Source organism: Canis lupus, chromosome 36, assembly GCF_003254725.2.
Source record: "Canis lupus dingo isolate Sandy chromosome 36, ASM325472v2, whole genome shotgun sequence".
Classification (NCBI taxonomy): Eukaryota; Metazoa; Chordata; class Mammalia; order Carnivora; family Canidae; genus Canis; species Canis lupus.
In genome coordinates this window covers 9971538-9985845 of record NC_064278.1, presented here as the reverse complement: position 1 = coordinate 9985845, position 14308 = coordinate 9971538, and the positions used below count along the sequence as shown (strand labels likewise).

Sequence of the window (14308 nt, the reverse complement as noted above, 5' to 3'; positions counted from 1 at the left end):
GGTTGCTGGGAGCAGGGTGGGCACAAACTTTAACCACGGATTCCCCTTCCTGTTAGATGCCCAGCGTATACCGTTTTAGAGGGGGAAGGAGGAGGAGTTATGTCTTTAGTTCAAGTTCTCTGCAAATATATAACCTCTTTTCTAGTTTGCTGGAGTGGCCTCAATATAACTGCATGGTTTTACATGAAACTCTTAAAGCTCACAGACCATATTCAGGGACCCGGATGGGAGCCAGGGCTTTGCCTGGCTCACAGCATCCATACGTGTTAACTTCTGTCATGATGAGTACTAGGAATGGTATCCCTCAGGAGGACCACCCTTCTGTCCTTGGGTGGCTACTGCACGGTTCCTTGAATGTCTCCTGGAGACTATACCCACCGTGGCACCCGGACTGATACTGCTCTTTACTGGGTCCTAATTCTGACGTCAGAAGAATGAAGAACTTGGATTCCACGAGCTCTTGGACTTGAAGATCTCCCTTCTGTGGCGTAGCCCGGTGTCCTCACGGGCTGGGTGTTCGCGAGCCCTGGTTTTTAGCGGTGGCTGGTGCTGCGGTGTGTGTCTGTGGCTGGAAGAGAGGGTTCCGCTCGCCTCTCCAGGAGGCACTGCCGGCCCTTCCCTGGGCAGGGGTTGCGGAGGTTACCAAAACCTGGCGAACCGGATGCCAGGGACAGATATTACCTAATTTGGTCAAAGAACAAAGAGGGTGTGAAACATTTGGAAATCCTCCACAGCGCACGGGGATGGGGGAGCTTGGGGGGGAAGAAGAAACAGAGCAGCCCCCAGGGTTTCTGAGGGGGCCTGCTGCACCCCCGGGGGGTGAGCATGGTGTAATCACCGTAGTCCACCTTTACGCGCAGAAATACATTTCGAGGCCCCTCGGTGGGTACCTGGAATCCTGGATAATAGCAGACGGCGCCGCCTACGCGGATCACGTATATACTACGTGTGTGTTTTCCTTGTACGTACATACCTGTGATGAATTTTAATTCACAAATTAGGCGCAGTAAGAGATGGGCGATCGTCGCTAATAATTAGAGCAATTATAACAATATACTGTAATCAAGGTAGCGTCAGTGTGGTCTCTCTCAGCATACCTCCCGGACCGGGCTTACCCTTGGTGTGGTGCTGACGTAAGGCGCTGACGTGCCTACCTGCTGAGAGGTGTGCCCCGAGGGGGGGGCTACCTGTGCCCTTGGTGTGGTGCTGATGTAAGGTGCTAAAGTGCCTACCTGCTGAGAGGTGTGCCCCGAGGGGCAGCTGCCGGTGCGCCCTGAGGGGGGGCCACCGCTGCCCTTGGTGTGGTGCTGATGTAAAGTGCTGAAGTGCCTACCTGCTGAGAGGTGTGCCCCGAGCGGGGGCTACCTGTGCCCTTGGTGTGGTGCTGACGGAAGGCGCTCAAGTGCCTACCTGCTGAGAGGTGTGCCCTGAGGGCCTGAGGGGCAGCTACCGGTGCGCCCTGAGGGGGGCCACCGCTGCCCTTGGTGTGGTGCTGACGGAAGGCGCTGAAGTGCCTACCTGCTGAGGGGCGGAGACGGCCGAGGTGTGCCCTGAGGAGCAGCGACCGCCGACTCGGCCTCAGAAGGCGGCTCGCGTCCTCCAGCGGGGGGTGCCCGCAGGTGAGCCACGCGGGGGAAGCCCGGGGGCGGCCCCGCCGCACCGTTTCCAGCAGCCGCGGCTCCGACGGCTGGGGGCACGTCGGGCAAGCCCGCGAGCCCCGTGCTCCGCGCCCGTGCGATGCGGCCCGCACCTGACCCGCGAGGCTGTCGCCGGGGCGCAGCGGGGCGCGGTGCGCGGGGGCGCCTCGCGTTACAAGTGCAGTCCCGTGTGTCCCGCTGGCCCGGGCGCCCTCGGGTGACCCCCGCCTCGCGGAGCATCCCGACCTCCCGGGACCCCCCGAGGTGCCTCCGGCGCAGGGACGGTCCTGCGCGCTCCCGCCGCCGCCCGGCCTGAGGCTGCGGGCGGGAGGCGGCGCGCGGCGCGTGGGGGGCGCCGGGCCGAGCCGCGGGGCCTGTCATGGCGGCCCCGCCGCTGGGGCGGTGTCGCGGCCGCGGCACGAAGGGTCTGGGGTCCGCGCCCCGCCCGCCAGGCCCCGCGGGGGCGCCCGCCTCCCGCGCCGCGGGCCCGCCCTGCCCCAGGCTCGGCCTCGCGTCGGGCGCCCCCCCGGGGCGGCGGCGGCGGCGGCGGCGGCGGCGGCGGCGGCGGCGGCGGGACCCGGGCCTCGCGCGACCTCCGCCGGCGCCCCCGCGCGTCCCGGGCCCGGCGGCGGGGCCCGCCCGGCGCCCTCCCCGCCCCCGCCCCCGCCCGCCGCGCCCCGCCGCCCGCCGCCCGCCGCCCGCGGCCCCCACCCACCGGCCGCTCCTCCCCTCTCCCCACCCTCCTCCTCCGCCCCCTCCCCTCCCCCGCCGCCTCGCCGACTGCTCGGCCGCGCGGCTCCGGCGCCCGGGCCCGGAGCGCAGGCGGCGAGGCCACCGCACCTGCAGCGCGCTCGGCGGCCGAGCCGGCGCCTCGCCTCCCGCCGCCGGCCTCGCCCCCCGCCCCGCCCGCCGGCGCCCCCGCGCCCCGCGCCCCGCGCCCCGCGCCCCGGCCGCCGACGATGACCACTTCCCTGCAGGACGGGCAGGGCGCCGCGGGGCGGGCGGCCGCCCAGGACTCGCCGCTGGCCGCCCAGGTGTGCGGCGCTGCCCGGGGGAGGGGCGACGCCCGCGGCCCGGCGCCCGCGCCCGCGCCCGCGCCCGCGCCCGCTCCCTGGGGGCCCGCGCGGGCGCTCCTGCCCCCTCCGGCCGGGGCCCGCGGCCGCGCCGCAGACAGGTAGGCAGCCCCGGAGGGCGCGGGGGAGTGGCCGCGGGCGGCCGGCGGGGGCTGAGGAGGCGGGCCCCGGGGGCGAGCCATGTGCCCAGAGCGGGGCCAAGTTTGTGAAAGTCTCTGAAGACGATTCCCTTCGAGCTGGCTCCCGCCGGCGCGGCAGGACCTCGCGATCTCCCGGCGCCTTATAAATAGCATCGCCGTTTCAATGGGAGCTCCCGGTGGCTCCCGCCTCTGCCATCGCTGTGCGCCGGGAGGCCCGGTGACCCCCGCCCCACCCCACCCCACCCCACCCCCTCGTGGCCCTGCACTTAGAAAGAAAGAAACCAGAAAAAAAAAAAAAAAGAAATCCCACCAAAACCCAACCCCCCCTCCCCAACCCGAACCCTTTTTATTTTATATATTTAAAAAAACGTGGCATAAATGAGTTCACCTCCCACATAGAGCCTTACAGCGACCCTGGGGAGGCAAAGCACGGATTGACATTTGAGCAGCCCTGCTTTGCTGTTCGGTGGGGAAGAATAGAGGCTTTACAAGGTTTCCCAATCTCCATAGCGTTCAGCACCAAGTGCCTTTAGAGTTCACAATTCTGCACAGACTTTAAGAAGGAAAAAGACTGCAACAATACAAAAAAAAAAAAAATCTGTAGTCTTTTATATTCATACATTGAAATGGTACTCCCTCCCCTTCCCTTCCCCCCCCCCCCCCCCCCAGATTTTCAAAGTGCTTCAACTTCACTAAAGTTAAAATCACTCTGCAGTGGACTAGAGTACATTTATACTAGCAAGTTCTATTCACTTACCTCTTCAAAAACACTGCCTTGCGGTTTAGTATCTATAAGCACTTGAAAAATCAACAGACTGTGTGTGGGCAACATTGTGAATGAAATTTGAAGTGAGATGAGCCGCAGCTATAATTAATAAGCCATAACTTCCAAAAGTGATTAGTGAAATAGCATAGGGACGGATTGACTAAATGTTTGTAGACTTTGTCGATTTAATAGATCCATAAGAATGTCTAACTTCTCAGGTTGGTTTTTCGCATCAGTAATTACAGAGTCTGTGTTTCAGCTTCAGGAAAATGATCAAAAATGCTGGAATTGGAGTTAACGATGCCTAGTGATTTTTTTTTTTTTCAAAAGGTCTCCAAAAAAGAAGATAGGACTACTATAGAAAATTGGTTTATACCAATGAACGTGTTTTATTGTGACCCACAGACAGTACGTCACAGACCTTTGCTGTATACTTTGTATAATATTAGTGTTGTCACAGAGTGGCACATGTTGGCCGTAACTTCTTAATCCTGTCAGCAATTATATTTTACATTCCGCTTTATGTAAATTACATCCTATGTTCTCTTGGTGTAGGAGAAAAAAGAAAGATCTTGATGTTCTGGAAATGCCATCTATTCCAAACCCTTTTCCTGAGCTATGCTGTTCTCCATTTACATCTGTGTTGTCAGCAGGCCTGTTTCCCAAAGCAAATTCAAGGAAAAAGCAGGTATGCATTTTAAAATTTCCTAATTCAAAAATCTTAGGAGTTCTAAATCTATACGGTTTTTAAGATATTCAGTAATTTATAAAAGTAACAAAGGGTTAATATGGCCTAGTTTAAATGACTATTGGCTGACAGAGTTTTCGGTATCATTCTCCTTTGAGGCCTCAGTTTTCACAGCTGTATAATGGGAATGGTAAAACTTACCGACCAGGCTTTCGGGATGGGTTAAATGAGAGAGTAAAGTACGGAGTCTGGGAGTTATTGTTGTTTCCAGGGTAGGTGGGAGAGTTTCATGTGATAATTATCAATTTTAGTCAGAAGGAGGGCAGTGGTATTGGGGTGAGAAAGAGGTTGTCTGATTTCTTTAATACCTTCTTTAATCTTCCACATTTTCAACCCAAGCCAACCTCACTTACTGAAGGGAAGTGGTATATAATGAATCTGTGGCAAAAGGTAATTGGAATCGAGAACTTGACATGTCTTCTTTGCCAGTGAATTCCTCAGTTTGGAGGCTTCTGGCTATAAAGAAGGCAGATGACTTCTTAGTGATAATTAGAAGATGGACTTTCTTTTTATAATTTTTGCTTTCTTTTTCAGTTTCTGGTTTGAGACTGACTTAGGCAAATTAGATTTCAAGGACCCAGGAACTATGAGGAGATCCACCATGATTATACATTTTGGAAAAAAAAAAAAAAATCAGTGTATCCTAGAATAATCCCATCTTTTCTTAATATACTCCCTCCCAATTTTGAATCAGCAAAACAAAGAGAGGCTTCACTAGGCAAAATGTACCTTGTTCTTGCAAGGATAGAAGCAATAAATTTAAACAGTCAGATGCTTGCAGTGAGGAGAGGGATAATGAGCGGAGAGAAGACAGTTGATCCTTTCTTCACATCTATTGTTCTCTCTCCCTTTTTCTGCACTTTGACTACCTATGATGGGTTCAATAATGTGTTTATGGTTTTAGGAATGAAGGAGATACCCTAGGGAATAGATGAGTTCTTCATAACATAATAAAGACAGTAGGAAAGCTTTCCATGGACTGTGGGGTTTTGATAGAAGTCTGGTAGAACAAGGCATATATATATATATATATATATATATATATATATATATATATATATATATATATGTTTGAGGGGGGCGGTTTGAAGTTTAATTGGTGCATGTGCTTTTTGGAAAAGGACTGGAGAAAGTGGGAGTAAATATTCCCAGAGCAGAGGTATGTTCTCAATTAGAGATTTTGATGGGGGAGGCAAGTCCTTAAGTGGGCGGGACTGTGACTTTGGATGAGGAAATGAACAAGGAGGAGATTCTTGAGAGCTGTATGATCAGGATGAGTTTTAAAGTCAGAGCCCAAGCAAAAAACAGCCCTGCTGAATTGTCTGGACTTTTGAAGAGCTTGGGTTTTGGGTTAGTATATAAGATGGGAATATGGATGATAGATATGATGGTGGAAAAATTGATGATTGCCCTTGAGATCCAGAATGGGAAAAGGAAATGTCTGATGATGACAGAATAGTCAGCTGGGGAATTTAAAAGATTGTTTCCATTTTTATGGAGGGCCTGCTGTGTTCCTTGCACCATCCTAGGCTCTGGGGCCCTGAGCTGAGCAAAAATGCCATACAGAGGGTGCTTATCACAATGGGGCTTTGATTTGGAGTTGGTTTATGACTTAGGAGTTGAACGATGGAAGAGGAGCAGAGAGGGAGAGATCTAGATGAACACTGGGAGAATGCCTGTGTCTAAGAGAGGTCAGCGGGGCAAGGTTTGATTTGAATAGAGAGAAAATATGTTCTTAGAAGAAGAAAAAAAAGAGAGGGTGGGCACAGGCGTCAGGGTTAATTCAGGGCATGCCCTAACGGTACATGGTCATCATCCTAGTGTAAGACTTTTTTTTTTTAATATTTAATTTATTTATTCATTAGAGACAGAGAGAGAAGCAGAGACACAGGCAGAGAGAGAAGCAGGCTCCTCACAGGGAGCCTGACGTGGGGCTCTATCCCAGGACCCCGGGATCATGCTCTGAGCCAAAGGCAGACACTCAACCTCCTGAGCCACTAGGCATCCCACAGTAAGACTTCTTATCCTGGGGAATGATAGCATTTCTTTGGATCAGGTTTAGCAAATTGGCAAAAAGGGAAAAGGGTGCTGTGTTACCATTGGCTCGGCCGGTTTCCTGCTCTGGCCTTGTGTCCTATTTCTACAGTGACTTTCTCAGAGCACTGCACCCACACAGACGGCAGTGCTGTTTCATGAGCAGAGAGTTCTGGCCAGCCTCCTAGAGACCAGTCCCGGAGGGGTGTTCCCACCCGAGAAGGGCCCTTCACAGTGGATGATCTCTTCGCCTGCCCAAGGATTGGGATCTCTATGAAGAGAAGGATGTCCCAAAATTAGGGAAGAGGAGGGTGCCTTTTTACATTCTTTTATGTTTCCCACCTACACTTTGCATTTAGAACTGATCCTTTGTTTTTATTCCTTTATGTATGCTCTGTTCTCTGGACTGAGTGATGCTTTGGGAACAGCTGACTCTATGTCAGTAATTTCCTAAGCTCAGTATCTTTGTGACACAGATGACCCTTTGGCAAGATGGTGTTTCTGGCCTGATTATCCCTGACCTTCACTTGAGATGATGTAAATGACTGGATGTGATAGATTTCTATTGACTATTATTTATGGCTGACACCTTACAGGAGGCTGATGTCTCTTTTCTTTATATTTTCTCTTTCACTTGTTTTGATTAACCATTCCAGGCATTTTAACAATTCTTTTCTCCCTGTAGAAAAAGTGAAGAATTGTGCTTGTTATTTACGAATAATTGACCAGAAAGTTTGAAAGAATCCAGACTAGACATGTTAAATTTCATGTGGCCTTTCAAAAACATAGTCAAAAATCGTTTTACAGGCTATATATATTTTTTTTTCTAAAAATTTTTTTTAAGAAATTGAGCTATCTACATAATTCGTGAGTGGTAAAGTGCACTGAAGTCACAAATAGGATATGCCTTATCTCTGTTTGAAAATACAGTGTCTCAAAGTATATATAATACTTGCTATAGGCTTTCAGTATTTTCTTTTAAAATAGGAGCTAGAATGAGATAGGATGTGGATTCTTTATTCTCTCTCCTTCTTGTTATAATACTGGCCAGATATATTTCCTAGGCATATTTCCTTGTGTTTACCAATAGAGCAGATTTAAAGCAGATTTCTTTACGTACTTGGCCCAAAAAAATTCCTTGCAATTTAAACTTTTTATTAAAAGTGACTTAATTTATGAATTTAGATCTCTTTTTTTCTTTTTGTGATTGAAATTTACCAGGAAATCATCCCTTAGTGCTTACTATTTGAAGAAAGGGAAGGAGTAAGAGATCCTTGGCCCTTGCAGAAGAATCAGTTCTTGTCTTGAGTTTGTCTACCCTCAGGTATTTTTTGTGCTGGGACTCAGCTTGTGCTGTAGGTCTGGTTAATTGCTTCCCAGGACTTTGTAGTACAACTTATTCAAAATAACGTATCTGAGTTTTTTTTTTATTTTTTTTAAAGATTTTATTTATTGATTCATGACAAACACACAGAGAGAGGCAGAGACACAGGCAGAGGGAGAAGCAGGCTCCATGCAGGGAGACCGATGTGGGACTTGATCCCAGGACTCCGGGATTGTGCCTTGAGCCAAAGGCAGATGCTCAACTGCTGAGCCACCCAGGAGTCCCAAAATAACATATCTGAAGATTTTAAAGATAAAAAGACAGCTATGAAAAACTATGTTATAAATGTTTGAGGTGGAGGAGAACTTTGAGGTCATCTAGTTGAATGCTGTTTTACAGATCAGTAAACTGAGGCTAAGAAATGCCACGTGGCTGACTGTGGCACAGCGAGGATCTGAAATCTGCATTTCTTGAGCCTTAAAGAGTCTTTTTTTTTAGGAAGGTCCAGTTTCCGCAGAAGTCGAGAATTGTAAGGGTAGTACAAGGAATAAACAAGGCAGGGTTGTTCATTATAACTGCTCATAATGTCAGAGCAGGGGTGACAGTACCATTAGTTAATACTCATTTAAGAACCTAGATAAAAAAAAATACTATGTCTGAATGTGTTTTGCACCTTACCACACTGTTTCTGATCTATTCTGTATGGAATTAAACCTTTTCGTATATCTCAGAAAAACACAAAGTATCTTTTAAATAATTAAGAAATTACTTTTCCATATGCTTTGCCTTTGAGTTCTTTTTTCTCTCACATATCAGAAACTACCAAAAGACAAGTTCATCTCTCCCCAAATTAATGGGCCTCTGATGTCATTCCTTTGTGATGCTAGTAATTAACCCAATTTACACAGTCCTGTAGGAATCTTGCATGGCTGCTACATTAACCAAACTCTCGTATACTCATTTTTCCAATATTCACAGAAGTAGAAAGCAATCAATTGTAGTCTCATATTCCCATTTTCCAGATTCAATAATTAGCAAGATTTTGCTTCATTTACTTCATCTGTTCCTTTTTGAAATTTTTCTTGTCTTTGTTGAAGTATTTTAAAATCCTGAACATCTCATTGCATGCCAACCTAGTTTTGTATGCATCTCTGAGAAATATATTTTCTCATATAACCAAAATACCAGTATTTAGACAATAATAAATAACAAAAATAACAATAATTCCTTGGTATCATTTAAAACCATCGATAATCACATTGCCTCAGTTTGGAATGATACATGAAATCCTCAAATTATAAACTGGTTTTATTTCAAAGGTCTTTAAATTAGCTCTCTGGAAATTTAAATTCATTTTCAGATGGAAACAGCATCATAAGTTGCATTTAGTCTCCCCCAGGCCATTTTACAAAATCCCATTTAATGTGAAATGAAATGCAAATATCTTATATATGCAGAAAAAATAATAGAAACAATACTTGCTCCTATTAGGGTTTCAAACAAATATGTCTTTCCAACAGCAATTTGCTACTTCTGAATGTTGGCACTTGATGAATATCATTTTTCTTGGGAGGAATTTGAAAGTACACAGATCTTTGTAGCAATATTGAAGCAGGCTTTAGAGCAGTACTCCTCAAAGGGTGGTCATTGGACCACCTTTCTCAGAATCAGCAGGGATACTTGTTAAAAATGTTGATATGCAAGGCCTCTTGCAACACCCACTGAATAACAATGTCCTCATGAAGGGCATAGGAATTGGACTTATTTTTTTTTCTCTTTGATTTAGGTGGAAAATCAGGGATATTCTTATTTCCTGTCACTTTTAGACTCTGATCTTTCAACATTGAGGACAGTATCATTTAGTTGAAAAAAGGTAAGAATAGTACAAATGGACTTTAGTTGGTATTTTATCCAAGTATTGATTGTTTGGAGGAAACAGAGCCTTACATGAACTGGCCTGAAAGGTTATATTATAGTATCCGAAAGCCAAAAGTTCACTGATCGCATGAGAGATCAGAAAAGGGGGAGTAGAAAGTCAGCCAGAATCAAGGTAGCCACTTTCTCCATTCTGCCACAAGCACAGCATATAATCTCTTCTTCTCTTTCTATGTCCATTTCGTTCTCACATTTGTCTTCAGTCTTGCTTGTCTTGATTGCACATCAGTGCACCTGGCCCCTAATGGCCACCGCATGGGAACACATCTTTCCTCCTAGTTGTGGTTCAGCACTTGGTAAGTGATTGGAGTCCACATCTGGAGATATCTTTTAGCTCAGTGTGTCCAGGTGCTTGTCAGTCACCTGTGGCCAAAGGGGCACAAGGGCCTGGACCACTGCTCAGCGAAGTTTGTGCGAACAAATTCTGTGAGCAGGAACTCCCAACTTCAATGGGTATGGCATTTGGAGGTGGGGAACAAACGATGGACGATGACTCGTGTCCCCAGAAAAAAAGATCTCAAACAAAAAACAGTGGACACAAAATCAAATCCTTATTATGTACCTATGATATATGGTGATTTACCAGTTAGTTTGGCTGACTGGCCTAGACAGTTCAGAGTCTCTACTTCCTTTGCTTCAATTCACTTAATTCAACTTATTTGACAGTGGTTTGAGTTAATACCACCCTTCAGTGGTGGCTACCTCTCTTGGCCATTGTCTTGAGCTTGCATCTTAGTGATGTTCCTTAGCCTCTGATGACAGGAGCTACCAACTCAGGATTCTCCTTACTTCATGCTCGTTACTTTCACTTGTAAGAGAAGACAGCTGTCTCTTCCTATTTTAAAACTTAAATCTCCTAGCGGATCTGCCTGTCAAGGTTTTGTTTCCAGTTTGAAGGTTGCCTCTAATTTTTGGTTAATTTGCAGGGTACATTTGCAATCCAACCTTTATCTGCAATATGGGTTTTATTTTTCACTTCTCCTGAAAGCTCAGCTTCTGGTTTGTTTTTCCCTAAGGGCATATTATTATGTTCTTTCACCAGAGGGAAAATTGGAGCCATTCATGGTTCAATATAAATGTGGATCTTAATTAATATAAAAAAAATCTTTCTGTAGTCCTATGGACGTGGCTTTTAAACATGTCAGCTTATATAGAATAGTAAGAAATTCCATATGTAAGAATACCCTGATGTGTATTTGAGCAGGGATAGGCATTGTCCTTCCGGCACTCTAGGTAAGGGATAGCTCAGTGGAGAACCTAGGGAGTGGCCACAAGTCTTTGCCAAGGCAGGGGAGCCAAAGGGAATCAATTTAGGAGAGAAATGGGAGAGCTGATGTAGGGAGAGCATCCTTTACTTCTTGTACTTCTCTTTGGTTCTGCTCATTTCACGTTTTTCAAAGCTCCAGAGAAAATAAACAGAAATGAGAGGATTAATATTCTCTCTCTTTTTTTTAAAGATTTTATTTTTAAGTAATCTTTACTCCCAATGTGGAGCTCAAACTCACAACCCCAAGATTAAGAGTCACATGCTCTACAAGCCGAGCCAGCCAGGTGCCCCAAGTACCTATTCCAAAAGAGCATTTATAAGCAGACTGTTTATTCACATACACTTGTCCATAGACGTAACGTGACATGTGGTGGTTCGGGTGTCTGGGAGGTCTTTTTGGTCCCACTGGCCCTAGACGTTTCCTCTCACCCTTTGTTCAGATCCTCCAACACAGTCGCCACGCTTTCTGTGATAAAGGGCACATTTAGGTGTCATGGGACAAGGAGCATAGGAGCCAGCTTTATGGAGATGATAGGGGCAGGAGGGGCTAGTTAAACTAGAACTTGCACATCTACATCAAGGTATAGAGAGTCAGAAAAGGTGTCATATCTCAGAGGAGGCAGGTTAGTGGTGAAGTTATATTTAACCTTTGAAATAAGGATGTAATATTAGATGTGAAACATTGGAGGCTGACATATAAGTCCAGTGCATGGTGGTTCTGCTTGGCTTAAAGGGTGGAGGTGGTCATAACCTCTAAGTCCTTCTCCAGATTCCTCTTGCTCCACCCTTGAGTAATCCATTTGGTTGCTCTAGCCAAAATCCAAGGAGGCTTCTTTTTGGTCTTTTAAGTACTGCCATACTTCTCATGGCAATATCCTTGAATTCGTGAATGTCTTTCCATCTCCACGGCTACCATCCCAACTTCAGCCACTACCTTCTCACGTACAAGAGGCTCATACATGGCCTTCTTCTAACATTAGCCTATTTTGGTCCATTCTCCATACACTTGTTAGACGCGAACTCTTAGAAAGGTAGATCACACCCGTCACTGCCTGGTTGAAAACTTTTTGATAGAAAAGTTAGCATGAAGTTCAACTTTGTACCTTGGCCTACAGGATTCTTTTTTTTTTTTTTTTAATTTATGATAGTCACAGAGGCGGGGGGGCAGAGACATAGGCAGAGGGAGAAGCAGGCTCCATGCACTGGGAGCCTGACATGGGATTCGATCCCGGGTCTCCAGGATCGTGCCCTGGGCCAAAGGCAGGCACTAAACCGCTGCGCCACCCAGGGATCCCGGCCTACAGGATTCTACATGATTTGGCATCTCTCTCATAACCTCATCTGCATTCTATTGTTTGTTGATTATATTTCAGCCACAGTGCAGGAGCAGTCCTACCTGTTTACGAACTTGGCATCTTTTGTTCTACCTTAGAGCCTTTGTTGTCTCCTCTTGGAACCTCTTTTCCTTGCTCTTTACATAGCTGACTCCTCTTTATTCTTTTTTTAAAGATTTTATTTATTTATTTATTCATGAGAGAGAGGCCGAGACACAGGCAGAGGGAGAAGCAGGCTCCATGAAGGGAGCCTGATGTGAGACTCGATCCCAGGACTCAAGGATCACGCCCTGGGCTGAAGGCGACACTAAACCGCTGAGCTACCCAGGGATCCCTATCCTCTTTATTCTTTAGGTAGGTCTCAGTGTAGACTAGACTGCCTGAAGTATCCCTCTACACTTGTTTTTTTTATCTTGTTTTCCTCTACTCCATCACCTTTTCCTGTGCATTTCTTTGGCAGTACTTAACATGAAATGAGTTGTTGCATTTATCTATTTGGTCTAAATATTTATTGTTTTTCTCTCCAACTAGAATATCTTGTGTTCCTTGTTTTTCATTTAAAAAATGAATGAAAATGGGGCACCTGGGTTGCTCAGTTGGTTAAGTGTCTGCCTTCAGCTCCAGTGAAGATCTCAGGGTCCTGGGATTGAGTCCCACATAGGGCTCCCTGCTCAGCAGGGAGCCAGTTTCTTCCTCTGCCCCTCCCCTCCCACTCATGCACGCTTGCTCGAGCACTCTCTCTCTCTCTCTCTCAAATAAATAAGTAAAATCTTAAAAAAAGAAAGACAGAAGGGCAGCTGGGGTGACTCAGTGGTTTAGTGCCACCTTCCGCCCAGGGCCTGATCCTGGAGACCTGGGATCGAGTCCCACATCAGGTTCCCTGCATGGAGCCTGCTTCTCCCTCTGCCTGTGTCTCTGCGTCTCTCTCTCTCTCTCTGTGTCTCTCATGAATAAATAAGTAAAATCTTTAAAAAAGAAAAAAAAAGAAAAAAGAATTAATCAGTGGATTATTGATAAATAGTTCAAATAAATTTAACAAATTGTATTTTGACATATTTATTGTAATCATGATCAGTTATCTTCTTCATCAAATTAAAAAAGTATTTTTAATTCTATTACCAGTTTTATTAACAAAAATAAAATTGCATGCTAGGATCCTGGACCAATAGGATTTTTAACAGTATATATCTTTGCTTTTATTACACACATAGGATATTTTGGTCATGTGTAACAAAATTAATGGATATATTTCTGATTTTGTACATTATAGATATAATGTATATAATGTAAATTTTGCATATTATTCTTATTTAATGAGATTATAAGTAAAAAGTGTTTGGTGGAGTGCTATACTTCCTTACAGCTTACTGTAGGATAAAAATTCTCATGTTAGAAAGAATCAAGTGGATATATCAATTGGGTTCATAATAGGAATCTCTCAGAGCAAAGGGTAGTAGGTGTTAGCAAATGTTTTAATTATTAACTATTAATATCATTGGTGAATGACTTGGGCCAGTGCTTATGATGTAGAAATGCAGAGATAGGAGGTGTGCAAACTTACAGTTTTAAGATCCTGCTCTTCCACAGGTACTTTATCCTAAAACTAACCTTTCTGAGAACCCACCTATGCTCATAATAATGTTCTCACCTGGTACATCACCCTGGGGCATATAAACCTCCAGGGCATCACACACAGGGAAAACTTCCTTTAATGATTAATCGAAGCACCACAAATCAGAAGGAGTTCCTGTCTTTTTATGCCGTAAATAAGTTTCTGTTAAGGAGAGACATGATGAGAAATTTGGTTAGTGTTGAAATGTTCTAAAATCAGGTATATGATTGTGTGATGGAACTGATAACAATTTTTACTGTTTCTTTTTCTTTTTTTTTTTTTTTAAGATTTTATTTATTTATGAGAGAGAGAGAGGGAGAGAGGCCCAGACACAGGCAGAGGGAGAAGCAGGCTCCATGTGGGGAGCCTGCTTCGGGACTCAATCCTGGCTCTCCAGGATCAGGCCCTGGGCTGAAGGCAGTGCTAAACCACTGAGCC

The 14308-nt window shown here is 46.1% G+C and overlaps 2 protein-coding genes across 44 annotated transcripts in view; one reads left to right on the top strand and one right to left on the bottom strand.

The window, feature by feature from the left end:
- The window catches only part of LOC112674662 (sterile alpha motif domain-containing protein 1-like), a 97217-nt gene extending 95019 nt beyond the window's left edge, over positions 1-2198 (bottom strand). For 29 of the 41 annotated variants that reach the window (XR_007408744.1, XR_007408742.1, XR_004803079.2 and 26 more), the window contains exon 1: positions 379-692. Coding sequence is in view for 1 of the 41 variants with exons in the window: in XM_049106352.1 (XP_048962309.1) it covers positions 427-568; positions 1519-1877 (501 nt within the window). In the remaining 40 variants the exon portion in view is untranslated. Of the gene's footprint in view, positions 1-378; positions 1330-1518 lie in introns of those variants that run through there. The other 12 variants (XR_007408764.1, XR_007408727.1, XR_007408741.1 and 9 more) reach the window with 11 other exon arrangements.
- GRB14 (growth factor receptor bound protein 14) overlaps positions 1-14308 on the top strand; it is a 163440-nt gene that overhangs the window by 46459 nt on the left and 102673 nt on the right. The window contains exons 1-2 of one of the 3 annotated variants that reach the window (XM_049106351.1): positions 729-961; positions 4172-4304. In XM_049106351.1, the coding sequence (XP_048962308.1) occupies positions 744-961; positions 4172-4304 (351 nt within the window). In that variant the 5' untranslated portion in view covers positions 729-743. Of the gene's footprint in view, positions 1-728; positions 962-2581; positions 2812-4171; positions 4305-14308 lie in introns of those variants that run through there. The other 2 variants (XM_025471029.3, XM_025471032.3) reach the window with 2 other exon arrangements.